We start from the raw sequence: 15979 nt of genomic DNA on the forward strand, positions 1-15979 counted from the left end.
TGAGGTAAAGCAAAATAAATCAAAGAGCACTGCTTCCCAAAATATGATGTATTCATATTAAAATAAGAGGTATTTGTCTATTACTATAACAAATGAAAATGCCTGGTCAGATTATTAAATGCTTCTGCTGCTTTATAAAATTTCTTTAAAAGAAAAGGAGGAAGAAATGGTGGAGGATATCTAAATGAAGCCAGTTTTTTACATTCCTCATACTACTATAACACAGTTACTAGAAAAATCACAAGAAGCCATGAGAATACATAAAAATAATAGTAAATCATTCATTATATATACAATGTGAAGAGAAAGACCACCTAAGAGCAAATGGTGAAGTGAACATTTCTTTGCCGCAATATTTGATGACTATGATACCGGCTAACAATCATTCCCCTCTGTCCTGAATGAGCCAAGGTGGGAAGAAGCCAGATAAATAAAAATGATAGAAATATGACTTGGGGCCTTCCTGGCCAGAGTAAAAGGATGGTCGGTCCCTTTAATCCTTAGCCATGATAGCTAGACGACATGAGTCTATTCATACCACAGAGCCGATGTCTAGACTAATTAAACAGGTGCCAATTCTTTCAGCAAATTAGGAATCATAGTCTCGAATGCCATGTTAATGATTACATGTAAAGAAGAATCTCTTCACTCTTGCATACAATTATGCTCTTCAGAATTTTATACACACCAAAAAAAGTTCATCTGTACTTATAATGATTAATGACTTTTGTTTGCTGGCCAAAAACACATGGTGGATAATGAATTAATTATACTTTAGCAGAGAATTTGAAGTTCAAAAGTATACTAATGATAACTAGTTTTACAGATTTTATGAGATTTCCCCAAAAGCAGCAATAAAAAAAGTGAATTCAAGTAGTTATGGGTTATTTAAAAACAAAGTTTATGAAACAGCAAAGCAAATTTTCATTTAAAAGAATTTACGTCTTCAAGGAAAAAATAAAATACTAAAATTTCTAAACTCACACTCAATGAAGGTCAACATCCCCCAAATATTAGCTTTATAAATGAAAACAGACACCCACAGCTAGAGGTACATGCTTACTGTATCCTGCCATGAACCACCCTTAAGATTCTACAGCTTAAGTAATTTTACCAACCAAAACAAAACAAAAAAAATCCCTGATTTAATTCATGGCAAAAAGAATGGTCCTACTCTTTCAGCAACAATGAGGATAATAATTATACAAAAATCAGGGGAAAAAGTTATAAGTGAGCAGTAAGGCAGATTTCATAGTATAAAGTCAAACACGCAAAAATATATGTCCCTGGGCTATAAAAAGTGTGCACGGACAGCCAAACAAATCAAAAAAGCTGACAAGCATGGATTCCTGCTCCTGTGAGGATGCAGAATTTAGGTAAAATCTGAAAGTTGTATTAGCCTCCCAGAGAGAACCAAGGAATGTCCACGCAATCTTCAGGACTTCCACACCCTGATTCTTCTGGGAACACATCTTGGACACACTGCCCTTGGGCTGAGGACCACACTGCTTGCAAGGCAGGGCAGGGATAAACAGCTTTAATTTGGGAGCTGGGCGCTAAGAGGAAAGGCAATGGCATTCAGTGGCCTGGGGGGAAGTGCCATCTACTGAAGGGCAAGCAAAAGACAGAGGCTCCTCTGGGGAAGATGCTGAAGACATTCTGAACCACCACCAAATGCGAGAAGGAAAAGGAAAATGTGAAAAAGCCTCAATCAATCAATGCAGAAAGCAAGCTCAGTGCCTCACCAAGAGCTCCCTGGCTCATACAAGTCATAATAATACACACACACACACACAAACACAGTCCTTGATCATTAACATTCAGAGGGAGACAGCAGACAAGCCATATTCTCTCTCTCTCTCTCTCTCTCTCTCTCTCTCTCACACACACACACACACACACACACTCTTCTCTCTCTCTCTCTCTCTCTCTCTCTCTCTCTCTCTCTCTCTCTGCCCACTGTTTCTGGCTTTGTTTACAATTATGAATTACTTCAGCAGGAGGCCACATTGGGTTGCTTCCCATCCTTCCTCCTCACCTTGTTTTGATGCTGAGGAAGAGTAATCCCAGGAGGAAGGAAGCAAGGGGGCGGAGGACGATGCCCAGGGCTAGAAAAATCCACAAAACCCATACAGCAGCTTTGCTGACTCTTCTGACAACAGCAACTCTGCCTTCCAACCTCAGGATCCCACCAAGCAGGATGCCCCTGCTTTTCCGTGTGAACAACTGAACTCCAGGGCCAAGGCTGGTCCATGGCATCAAACGGGTGCTGCGTCTACACTGTACGGACCTCACTGGGAGAGGCAGCAGGGGAACGGCCAGCACCGAGGTGCGGAGGCCAGGAGAGCCCCAGCTTCCAGCTCCACTTCCCTAACCGCTTCAGGCCTGTGGCGTCAGGGGAGCAGTTCACACAGGTTCCCCTCACCCCTGCTTCACCCTGAGGCCACATCCTCCCGAGGCTAAGGAGCTGCAGGGCCTACGCTTGATTTTCCACACAGCGCTGGCAAAGCTGGCAGGAAAGGAGGGCTTCCTGGGCAAAAACTTTTGAAGGATGAGAAGATTTGAAGAGAGGGGCAGGCACTGCAGTAAGAAGCAGGTGATTAGAACAGAGAATGCATAGGCAAGAGAACAAGGCTCAAAGAATGGCAAAAAGTTAGTTCATGTTGAAAACAGCCAAAGGGGAGGTGGATGAGTCTGTTAACTAGCAGTTGGTCGGATCAGAGTGGTGCTTTGTCCCAGTAAGCTGATGGGCAAAGACAACCCAAAATAGGAAAGGCGTTTTCAAGGGTCTGTTGGAATTGAAAACAAATTCGTGTGTGTGTGTGTGTGTGTGTGTGTGTGTGTGTGTGTGTGTTCCACTCAAGATTATATTATAAATTCTTATTTAACAAGTGTGTGTGTGTGTGTGTGTGTGTTCCACTCAAGATTATATTATAAATTCTTATTTAACAAGAGTGTGTGTGTGTGTGTGTGTTCCACTCAAGATTATATTATAAATTCTTATTTAACAAAACTTAAATTTAAGCAGATATAACCATAAGAACATTTTAAAAAGCCATCAAGAATGAGATTCACAATGCATTACAAATTATCTTTTTAAAGCTCTGTACAAATTTCCAGGAAACATCTCCTTTTAGAAAGAGCATCAGTGTATCTACAGTGTGAATATACGAATACTATCTTCCCCTACTCTGGGGTTTCTACATCTGAGTTCCAAGCACTCCTCAAGAAGTCAGGGGTGGTTTTACCAGATTCCACAAATCTGTTGAAATTATAACCATTTTGTACTTTTTTTCTTATGGATCATGGACACAGCTTTCACCTTACTCTCAAAAAAAACAAAAACAAAACCAAAACAGTAAGATATGAAATGCTAAGAACTGCTCTAATGGAACATATATACCGAAGCATTGCACCTTTTAGAATATCCTTGTCCACCGTTCACCACACCACATATGTGTACACACACACATCATCTAAGAAAGTTAACGGATGATTTGTATATACATCTTTCTCCTAAGTCCATTCTGTTTGAGAGTTCTATTGTAAATAGTAAAACCCTTCTCAAGATCAGCTCCCTCCCAGCTGCCCCAAGGAGCTAGTTAGGAACTGGAGAGTGACAGGCTCAACCTCCCCCACTTTTTTTTCTCCACAGCCTGACACCATTCTGAAATTCTCACAATTGAAGTTGTTCCATTTAAAAGTGTACTGTGGAAGATCTAATACCCTGCACGTTAGTTAGCTTCCTCCCAGCACAGAGCAGGAGTCCATGAAAAGGGCTTCTAGAATAGGTACATTTCAACTTGTGGTGCTAGCAAGAAAGGAATCAATGGATAGTGGTTGTCTCAGAGCTGAGGACACAATACCATCATGAGCCAGCCTCTCCCACTCCCCCAACTGGCCTTGGATGGTGCTGCTTCTGATCAGAGTCAAGAGATGCTTTCATGTGATGACCTTGCATGCAAACTTACCTAAACTAAAAATAAGAACAAACTCCCAACTGCAGGCAACTTCTTTTTTAATGGGATCCTAACTGATGGTCCCATCCCTTAGATAATATTTAATTAATAGCTGTCAGATTCAAAAATACTATGTATATACATTTTCAAATCAAATCTTTCAAATGATGGCATGGTAACAAGCTGATAAATGGTCACTAATTTAAAAAATAAACTATTGATCAAAGCCTCGCTATTACAAATTAATTTATACTATGTTAAAATGCAAACAGCAACTTGTTTTGACAGTGTCACAAGATAAATTTATGACACAGAGATGATTTATTTTGCATATTCCCCCCATGGTTTAATTTCATACAAGCCATGCACAGCAACTTTTGCATAAGGCATGACAAATAATCTATGCAAAAGGGACTAACTAGATACTTCAGAAGAGGAAGGTGTTGGAAGACCGGTGAAGGTCATTCTTATGAGTTGGGACAGTTAATTTTTCTCATTCATCTCAAAAATCTATTATGTCTGTAGAACAAGGCTTCAATTTATTATGCTTTTTAAAAATTGCTTAATTTCTTCACTGTAATTAAACCTGCATATTTTGAGAATGCGGTATTTTTATGTGGAGCATGCTGCTTAATTCATTTATAATAAAACTGTGGCAACTATCCTACCAATATACAGATCTGCATAAAGTTTTAAAACATTATATTAACTTCTATGTATTTATATCACATTTGACAAATTATGGAAATCACTGAAAGAAAAATCCTAGCATTTTTATTCACTATTATTTTGAATTCATACATAAACTATATCTAATACAATGCAGTCTGTTAAAAAATAAACATTTTGCCATAAAACTTTTTTTATGAGGTTTGCTCTCTGTCTAGCTATTTCTGATACATTAAATGACAAGACCTGATCACATTAACGTCTGAAGCTGCAGACAAAACTGCTAATACCTCAAGAAAAGGTTTTATATGAGTTCAAAATATAGAGCTAAACAATTACCTTCAGAGACCTACACTTAGGAAATATTTACAGAGTTGGCTCCTCAGTGTTTGCATAGAGCCAAAGATATCCTTTGTATTTACTGCATGATGAGTGCTTCATCTTAGTTTACATGGCTAACCAAATGAAAAGTACTGATGTCATATTTAAGGTGCTAGCAATATCTTTATATAGGTTTTTTTGTAAGAATAAAATTGGTTTTAAAATTAAAAGAAATTTCACTTTAAAAAATTAATGCCTAGAATTTGTTTAATCACTGATGCAGAATATAATTCACTTCATAATGCATAGTATTCTTCCCTACACAATGACATTTAGTAGAAGGATCAATATAAATATGCACAAAAAGCATATTTTCCTGAGTTTTACACAGTTACTTTTGGGTTAAAATCTGGTTATACACATACATATTTTCAACTTTATACCACTGGGGGGTGGGGGGAGAAATCTCAGATATATCCAATACAAAATACTGAAGAGGGCAATAAAATTCTTCCAATTTAAAGATATTAGAAGAAAAGAAAACTTTCTAACTCAAGAAAATACCCATAATAAACCCTAAAAAAATAGGAGCAAAGCAGAAAAATTACATACCTTCTTATAGCAGGATCTAACTTATTGTGGTAAACTGAACTATGTAAATGACAATAGCAACATGCCCTGTTGGACAGAACAGATAGTTTGCAAAAATTTAGTTTGCAAAAATTTTCATCTGATTACACAAATTTGGTTTTTTATCTTTAGGCAAAAGACCTGGGGGGAAATACATGTCTCAACAGTGACCTCTAGTGGACAAGTGTTAAAATGGCTTCTCAAATAACTTCAGGGCTTGAAACAAGGAGAAAACCATTTACAAAGCTAACACTTCTAAAAAAACACCACACAAAATAGGGATCAGATTAAGGAGCCTACTGAAAAGACTCAGCTAACATTGGCTTAAAACAGAGTAATCAAAAAGGCAGGGGGCAGAGGAGGAGGGCAGAAACATAGGTACACAGCCTTTGGGATAATCGCTACATTCCCTTCTTGCCAAACACTGGGAGCAAGCAAACCCTTGGAGACATCAGCTCAGTGTGCTAGGACTTGGCACAACTCATCACCTATGAATCCATTCATCAACTGGTACTGAGTTCCTATTTCTTTTTCCCCGTGCCTTTGGTAGTTTTGTGAGGTGGGAATATGAAATAGCCTCAGACAGAGCTCCTAACCTCAAGAAACTTATGATATAACTATATGAAGAAATTGGCCAATAATATGAGACCTTAAATATATAAAACTAACCTTAAGTGAAAGAGTAACAGGCCTGAAGCTGTGACCCCTCGAACAATACAAGGAGGTTTTATGCAGAAGTGAAACAGCTCAGCCCATGATGTGCTGAGGAAGCAGCATCGCAGGCTGGTCACAATCCCAGCTTTCCCCACCAGCGCATTTGGGGGTGCACCTGGGCACTGCGGCCACAGGACACCACTCCCTAACTATGAAAGGTCCCGAGAGACTATACAGATGATGGGGACGTCAGTTCCCACCACATAAGGTGATGTTTCTTGAGAGCATTCAGTCCAGCATGTCTGAAGTGAGCTCGTAATGAGTCAGGAACAGAAGTCTGCGGTGGCCCCATCTACAGCTCCCTGCACCAGGGAACCCTGACGATGCGGTCCAGTTTCCACACTGAGCACTTCACCCCCGGCCAGCTATCTCCTCTCAGGCCCTGCCACCCAGCACTCATCCTTCCACCAACCCTACTCTGTGGGGAGGATTGGGAAACCACGACGTGCACTGCTGCAGGCATTAAACAAAAATGATGAAAGGCCCCTGCTTTCCAGACAGCTTAAGACCTATTTGGAGAGAGAGAAGCAACGTGAAGCAAGAGAAGAACAAGTTAGCACTACACTAGTACTGAGAGTCTGTGAACAACAGGAGCCTGGGTGGAAAGAGCTCCAGTTGGCCAGGGCACTCAGGGTCCTCCAGGAGAGGACGGAGGGGAGGGTGGTGAGGCTGCAGCAGAGCAGAAGGGAGGAGGTGCAGAGCAGGCCCAGTCATGGGGAGACTGATTTACAGCAGCTGGTGGCAAGGAGAGGCCAGCTGTGAGGCATGGGGCCAGATCAGGGCAGGGAAACAAAGTACCTTCTCCCAAATGTGTGTAGCATCACAGGGAAACTGGTGGCAGAGCCACAACCCTGCTCTGAGACCATTCCCACTGGGCCAGGAAGAACCCGGTGAGGTTTGCAGAGAGCACCAGTCACAGTCACAAAGAGGCAGAAGGAAAAACTTCACCTTCTGCTCAGCCTCCTGTCTCCTTACATGAGTCCTGGACAGTCAGGTAGGCAGGGAAGTTGCTGCAGTGGGAGCAACTCTCACCATCTGCACCAAAACCCGCCCATCCACGCTGCCCCCAGCCCCCAGGTTTAAATTCAACAATGTCACCATGACAATGAGGATTGCAAATAGTGATTAGCTTGGCAATTCTGAAATATTTTTTATGAACTCTAATACAAAAAACTTCAAGAGTTTCTGCTCACAGAATCTTGGGGACTAAAGGATCATCAGCCCACTCTCAGCTTCCTCCTGGCCTCCCTTGTACTGTCCTGAGTGGCCTGTCCATGTCAGACCACCCACAGGGAGAGGACGTCAGCTTTGTGCCACATTGTCCTGATGGCCCCGCAGATACTGACTTGAGTGGAGTCAAACGGTGGCCCCAAATCAGGGCCCCGTTTGAGTAAGCCAGTCATTCAGTCCCTGAGTACACAGCAGAGATGTCAGAGAACAGTATAGTTGGCATACTAACTATGAGAAAAACACAAATACATTTGCAAGATAAAAGCAGGGCTGAGGGGTTTATCTTTGGAGTCCCAGTGGTTTTAATGCAGCTGTCAGCCAGCCCCTATTAAAACCACAAAAAGTGAAAGACACTGATTACACTAAAAAGTGACAGGATGGTGTGCTCCACCACATACATTTAATGCATATTTATATTTCCATCAAAGGACATATTTACTATAAATGCTCAAAAAATCATAGCGGAGTTCTTCATTTAAATGCCAGAAAAATAGTAAAATATGTTAATTTGACCTTAGTGGGACAGTTTGTATGTCACCGACACTATTCACAATAGCTTGACACAGCATTTACCAAGACGATTAATTAGAGTTTACCGGATTAGGTCGAAAGTGTCTCAAATGGCACGGGGCAGGGGGTGGGGGACAAGGAAAGAAGAAATATGACTTCCATTCACAGTGAGTCTCTGTAACAGCAGACACAATTTAACTCCTTGTTTATGACTAAATTAATTTCATATGCCTGGAGAAAGAAACTGACCCACTGATTCCTGAGGTTCCTATATTTGTGAACATGTAAAAAGACAGAAACTACAACTATCTGGAAGGTTTTTTAAAAGAATAATTAATGATGTAATGGGAATAAAACATGCTTTGCTTTCTTGTGTAAACATTAACTGTTTTCACTAGAATGATGATGCAGACCTAACAATGGTTAAGCCTGGCAATTAAATATTTTTATGAACTAAGCAATAGAGAGCTTCAGGAATTTCTGCTCACAGAATCCTGGGGAATTAAGGGATCATGCAATCCACCCTTCCAAAGTGCAAATCCTCTCTGAACCTGGGATTATAGTCTTGGTGGACACCAGGATCATTTGCTACAAAAACCATGAAACTGGCAATAAATTACCGATTACAAAAATGGTGACATGTGACTTGAAGCCCCCACTTTCAGCTTCTATGCCCACCACTATGCAAACATGACAATTGTGCCACTCTGCTTTGCATTACAAATGTGCTTTTTGCTAAAAATGAACCAATCTGCCTGTTTCCTGCACACAAGGGGCCCCAACCATCTTAATTCTCAAGAATCAACACCTTTGTGGCATTGCTTAAAGCTGTACATAACACACATACACACAAACTCATGACACAAATCCCACAATGTGACATTCTGCTCAATTTCACTGAGCTTGGAAAGCACCCTAACAAATTCTTACCACATGATGAGAAAATCATTCAAGTCTGCAGGAAATATGGCAAGCGCAAAGAAGTGACAGTTAGGAGTGAGAAAGGAGAGCCAGTCCCTGTTATTAAAATCTTTGAAGCCACAGCTCTAAGAATAAGATGGACCATTATCTTTCACATAAGATACTCCTATAAAAATAGAGATTAATTCTACCATATGTTAACCATACCATGAGCCACCAATGCCCCAGACTTGAAGATCTGAAAACTGAGGATGTAAATTTATATACTTCATACAACTTAATCAGTTCTTCCCGTGTCAATTGGGGAGGGAAATTTTATCAATAGTTAAATATTCCCCCTTTGAGGAGGAAGTATAAATAAAAGCCAGTAACTCTCATTCTAATATTTTTTGGTCTTTTTCGCTGAGATACTAACAAATGGTATGGCAGGTCAGGTCACTGTGGCATTCACCATCCTTGAATGGGGCCATTTCCAGAGAAACAATGCTATTTTCGTTTTTCAGTTTGCACATACAATAGGAAAGAATCCAGAAAAATACAGAAGATCATGTGCTCATAGTGTCACCAAAATAAATTTTAGGTTCCCCAAAATAACCATCTGTTATTAGTATCTTTAAAGAAAACAACAGAATCAGCAATATGACAGTATTACCTACAAGTCAGACATTGTGTAACACATGATCAAGTTAACTCACTTGTTAGCTTGTTGTGGCTCAGGACCAGTTGTGTGATGTGGGATAAGGAGACTGTAAAAGAAAAAAAGAAAAAAATCATGCAATCAGTAAATGTACCCAAATGATACCAACACTCTTACAAGGTAAAGTGCTAAATTATTTTCACAGGTTCAAATGTTACCACTCAGAAAAATAAAAGCAAGGATTCATATAACCTGTCTGTTAAATCAAATTAAGAAAAGTCATGCAATTAGTGTTGTAATTAGTACAGCAAGCTGGAACTAATGAGATTAATGTCTCAGGATCAAACCTGACAAGGTCCAGTCAGCTTTGCTTGCAGACGGGATCCTGGTCTAGCCTGAGTGATCCTGATCCACCTCAGTAACCTGAGCCAGTCACAGGAACGGGCAGAGGGTGGGAGAGACACAAGTGCACACCTGTACTACAAAAGTCATCATATCAAGAGGGGAAGACCATGTCACAGAAGCCTGGCAGCACGTTACTTCATCAATGCCCATTGTCAACCCAGAAATTCTTCTGCACACTATCAGATGATCAAAAAAAAAAATCTTCTTTTCCTCTCAAAATATTTTGGTTGATGTTTCAAAGCACCTACTGATAGTTTGGCAGTTTTAAACATTATCTCAGAGGTTTAATCTGCTAAACAAGATTACATTTGCTTAAACTATGGTTTTCCAACTATTAAGAAAAGAAATATACACAGATCCACCAAAAATGAAAAAAGAAAAAGAAACCCAGAGAAAAAGTGACCTGCCTTCCATTTTGGGTTCTAAAACTTCACTTTATGATGATACATACATATATGTGCAATATAATTATATAATATATAATTATATATTAGTTAAGAACAGATCTAGACATTTTTCCAATATTCCTTCTATAACAACATTTTATTAATGCAGCAGAGTTTCCTCCTTATGAGGGTAAGAAGACAAAAATTTTCTGAAGAAAGGTTTCAGTGCTGGAGCCCAGCATGCTAAGAAGGAAATGCATATGCATCCCTCTTGACCACAACTTTTGAGTATTTTTCTTTTTTCTCTCAACTGTCAAAGTCATGGAAAAGCTCGACATACAGTACAAAGACCTGTTTTCCTGCTCTGAGCCATTAGAGATGAAGCTGCTGGCCTAATGGCCCATAAACTTAGGATGTTCCTACAGAGACTCTCCTGCCTAATTACAACACAGCCATCAGTCATAACCTTAACATGACACACCACAACCATCTAACCACTGGCACTCATCCAAGTTGCACCAACTGTCCCAATCATTTCTGTTATTAAAAGGATCCACATTGCTTGTAGCTACTAGGTCTCTCCAAGTCACCTTTAGTACTAGAGTTTCTCTCCTTGACTTTCACAAGCTTGGCAACTGTGAAACCTGTAGGCCAAATCACTTTGTATTATGTCCTCCCCTGTGGATTTGTCACATGTGTGCTCTTGATTACATTTAGGTTAAGCATCTCTGGCAGGAATATAGAAGAAATACTATTCACATTGCATCCTCTCAGGTGGCACATGGTTTCAATCGGTCCCATCACAGATGAGCTTTCCTTGATCACTTATATTTTGCCAGGGTTCTCCGAAACAAATTTATTCTTTTCCCCTTTGTAATGGGTATTTTTGGGGGGGTTACCTTGAAATTCACAAATATCCTGTCCACATGTATTCCATGGTCTCCAACCAGGGTTATTTTGAGCTCACAGAACATTTGGCAACATTTGGAGATGTTTTTTATGCTAACCATTAGGGCAGCTGGAAAAGCTAAGCTTGAGTAAGTTCTCACATTGTCTTCTCACTGGACAAATCTTCATACCAGCCAGCAAGAGTCTACAGCAGCTGCCCCTAACAGGAAGCGGCCAGGGGTGCCGCTACGCATCCTACAACCCGCGAAGCAGCCAGCCCACCACAGAATCTTCCTCCTTTAAAAGGTCAACAGTGTTGCTGCTGAGAGCTGCAATCTGTTTATTTGTACTTATTTGTATGGCTTTGTGGTTTTCTGTTTAGTGAACAGGTTACAATCTATTATTACTATTTAGGCCGCTGTACAAATTGTCCTGATTTGGCCAGTGGGAGCCTGTCCAAGCTGGCTGCTAAAGTCCTTGGGTCCTGTCTCCACGCGCTCTTTCTGGCCCATCAAGATATGCAAGTTCATCTTGTACTTTTTCTGCTACAGCCCTAAAATCATGATTTTTCTAATGAGTTCTGCTAACTCTCACTGGAAAATTATATTCATGAGCTGAAATCTGGATCTGGATGTCAACTGTGCTCATTGGTATTTGGGGGTTCATTATTCTCAGCCCCTCTGAGTGCACAGAGCTAGAGCACACACACAGAAACACACATACACCCCTACCTGCATGTTTTTTTTAATCACCAAATGTACAACACAGCCGTTCAACAAACCCCTCTCACTCCCCACCCGTTGGGCTTGGTAACCACTAGTAGTCACTTCTTAATGTCTATGACTCTAATGCTGTTTTGTTCCTTCTATTTTGCCTTTTTGTTTTGAGTATCGTCCAACTTTATTTTGAACGATTTTGGTATGCATGTACAGTGGTACCTCATTGTGGTTTTAATTTGCATTTTCTTAATAACCATTGCTATTGAAAGTTTTTTCCTTTTTTTTTGTAATTATCACTATTATTTTTTGGTATCATTAATATATAATCACATGAACAACACTGTGATTACTAGGTTACCCCATTATGAAACCCACACCACATACCCATTACAGTCACTGTCCATCAGCGTATTACGATGCTGTACAGTCATACTTATCTTCTTGGTGCTATACTGCCTTCCCCGAGCCCCACCCCCAACTACAAATGTGTGCTAATTATGATGCCCCTAATTCCCTTCTCTCTCCCTTCCCACACACCCTCCGGTTCTTTTACCTTTCATAACTGTTAGTCCATTCTTAGGTTCTGTAACACTGCTGCTGTTTTGTTCCTTCAGTTTTTGCTTTGTTATTATGTGCCACAGATGAGTGAAATCAGTTGGTACCTGTCTTTCTCCACCTGGCTTATTTCACTGAGTGTAATACCCTCTAGCTCCATCCACGTTGTTGCAAATGGGAGGATTTGTTTTCTTCTTATGGCTGAATAATATTCCATTGTGTATATGTACCACATCTTCTTTATCCATTCATCTACTGATGGACACTAGGTTGTTTCCATTTCTCAACTATTGTAAATAGTGCTGTGACATAGGGGAGCATGCGTCTTTTTCAAACTGGGCTCCTGCATTCTTAGGGTAAATTCCTAGGAGTGGAATTCCTGGGTCAAATGGTATTTCTATTTTGAGTTTTTTGAGGAACCTCCATACTGCTTTCCACAATGGTTGAACTAATTTACATTCCCACCAGCAGTGTAGAAGGGTTCTCCTTTATCCATATCCTTCCCAGCATCTGTTGTACCTACTCTTTTCTATGTTGGCCATCCTAACCGGTGTGAGGAGATATCTCATTATGGTTTTAATTTGCATTTCCCTAACAATGAGCGTTGTGGAGCATTTTTTCATATGACTGTTGGCAATCTGAATTTCTTCTTCTTCTTTGGAGAAGTGTCTGTTCATATCCTCTGCGCATTTTTTAATTGGATTATTTGCTTTTTGGGTGTTGAGGCGTCAAAATTCTTTATATATTTTGGATGTTAACCCCTTGTCAGATATGTCATTTACAAATATATTCTCCCATACTGTAGGATGCCTTTGTGTTCTGCTGATGGTGTCCTTTGCTGTACAGAAGCTTTTTAGCTTGATGTAGTCCCATTCATTCATTTTTTATTTTGTTTCCCTTGCCCGAGGAGATGCGTTCAGGAAAAAGTTGCTCGTTTTTATATTCAAGATATTTTTGCCTATTTTTCTCCTAAGAGTTTTGTGGTTTCATGATTTACATTCAAATCTCTGATTCATTTTGAGTTTACTTTTGTGTATGGGGTTAGACAATAATCCAGTTTCATTTTCTTCCATGTAGCTGTCCAATTTTGCCAACACGAGTTACAGAAGAGGCTGTCATTTCCCCATTATATATCCATGGCTCCTTTATCATATATTAATTGACCATGTATGTCTGGGTTTATATCTGGACTTGCTAGTCTGTTTCACTGGTCTATGGGTCTGTTCTTGTGCAGGTACCAAACTGTCTTGATTACTGTGGCTTTGTAGTAGACCTTCAAGTCAGGGAGTGTAATCCCCCCATTTAATTCTAACTTCTCAGGATTGTTTTGGCAATTTGGGGTCTTTTGTGGTTCCATATGAATTTTAGAAATATTTGCTCTAGTTTGTTGAAGAATGCTGTTGGTACTTGAATAGGGTTTGCATTGAATCTGTAGATTGCTTTAGGCAGGATGGCCAGTTTTACAGTATTAATTCTTCCTATCCATGTGCACAGGATGTGTTTCCATTTATTGGTATCTTCTTTAATTTCTCTCATGAGTGTCTTGCAGTTTTCAGAGTACAGGTCTTTCACTTCCTTAGTTTGGTTTATTCCTAGATATTTTCTTCTTTTTGATGCAACTGTGAATGGAAATATTTACATGATTGCTCTCTCTGCTAATTCATCGTTAGTGTACAGGATTGCAACAGATTTCCATGTATTAATTTTGTATCCCAAGACTTTGCTGAATTCAGATATTAGATCTAGTAGTTTTGGAGTGGATTCTTTAGGGTTTTTTATGTACAATATCATGTCATATGAAAACAGGGCCAGTTTAACTTCACCCTTGCCAATCTGTATGCCTTTTATTTCTTTGTACTGTCTGATTGCCGTCGCAAGGACCTCCAACTGTGTTGAATAAAAGTGGGGAGAGTGGGCATCCTTGTCTTGTTGCCTATCTCAAAGGAAAAGCTTTTAGCTTCTCACTGTTAAGTATGATGTTGGCTGTGGGTTTGTCATATATGGCCTTTATTATGTTGAGGTACTTGCCCTCTATACACATTTTGTTGAGAGTTTTTATCATGAATGGATGTTGAATTTTGTCAAATGCCTTTTCAGCATCTATGGAGGTGATCATGTGGTTTTTGTCTTTTTTTGTTGATGTGTTGGATGATGTTGATGGGTTTTCGAATGTTGTACCATCCTTGCATCCCTGGAATAAATTCTACTTGATCATGATGGATGATCTTTTTGATGTATTTTTGAATTCAGTTTGCTAATACTTTGTTGAGTATTTTTGCATCTTTGTTCATCAGAGATATTGGTCTGTAAGTTTCTTTTTTTCTGGTGTCTTTGCCTGGTTTTGGTATTAGAGTGATGATGGCCTCACAGAATGGGTTTGGAAGTATTCCCTTATCTTCTACTTTTTGGAAGACTTAAAGGAGGATGGGTATTAGGTCTTCACTATATGTTTGATAAAATTCAGTGGTGAATTGGTACTGGCATAAGAACATACCCACAGACCAGTGGAACAAAATAGAGAGTCCAGATATTAACACAAACATACGGGGTCAATTAATTTACGATAAAGGAGCCATGGATAAAAATGGGGAAATCACAGCCTCTTCAACAGCTGGTGTTGGAAAAACCTAAATTTAAGTCATGAAACCATAAAACTATTAGAAAAAAACATAGGCAAAAAACTGTAGAACATAAACATGAGCAACTTCTTCATGAACATATCCTTGAACATAAACATGAGCAACCTCTTCATGAACATATCTCCCTGGGCAATGGAAACAAAAGCAAAAATGAACAAGTGGGACTATACCAAGTTGAAAAGCTTCTGTATAGCAAGGGACACCATCAGTAGAACAAAAAGACATACTACAATATGGGAGAATATATTCATAAATGACATATCTGATAAAGGGTTGACATTCAAAATATATAAAGAGCTCATACACCTCAACAAACAAAAAGCAAATAATCCAAATAAAAAATGGGCAGAGGATCTGAACAAACACTTCTCCAAAGAAGAAATTCAGATCACCAACAGACACATGAAAAGATGCTCCACATCACTAATCATCAGAGAAATGCAAATTAAAACCACAATGAGATATCACCTCACACCAGTAAGGATGGCCACCATCCAAAAGACAAACAACAAATGTTGACGAGAATGTGGAGAAAGGGGAACCCTCCTACACTGCCAGTGGGAATGTAAATTAGTTCAACCATTGTAGAAAGCAGTATGGAGATTCCTCAAAAAACTAAAAATAGAAATACCATTTGACCCAGGAATTCCACTTCTAGGAATTTACCCTAAGAATGCAGCAGCCCAGTTTGAAAAAGACAGATGCAGCCCTATGTTTATCGCAGCACTACTTACAATAGTCAAGAAATGGAAGCAGCCTAAGTGTCCATCAGTAGATGAATAGATAAAGATGTGGT

The 15979-nt window shown here is 39.6% G+C and overlaps 1 protein-coding gene across 3 annotated transcripts in view; it reads right to left on the reverse strand.

Annotated features, from left to right (window-relative positions):
- Positions 1-15979, reverse strand: part of RSU1 (Ras suppressor protein 1) — a 201589-nt gene that overhangs the window by 149638 nt on the left and 35972 nt on the right. For 2 of the 3 annotated variants that reach the window (XM_036908023.2, XM_036908020.2), the window contains exon 3: positions 9650-9700. The exons of the other annotated variant lie outside the window; for it this stretch is intronic. In XM_036908023.2, the coding sequence (XP_036763918.1) occupies positions 9650-9700 (51 nt within the window). The remainder of the gene's footprint in view (positions 1-9649; positions 9701-15979) is intronic. 3 annotated transcript variants of the gene reach the window in all.

The sequence above is a fragment of the Manis pentadactyla genome, chromosome 3 (assembly GCF_030020395.1).
Source record: "Manis pentadactyla isolate mManPen7 chromosome 3, mManPen7.hap1, whole genome shotgun sequence".
Taxonomy (NCBI): Eukaryota; Metazoa; Chordata; class Mammalia; order Pholidota; family Manidae; genus Manis; species Manis pentadactyla.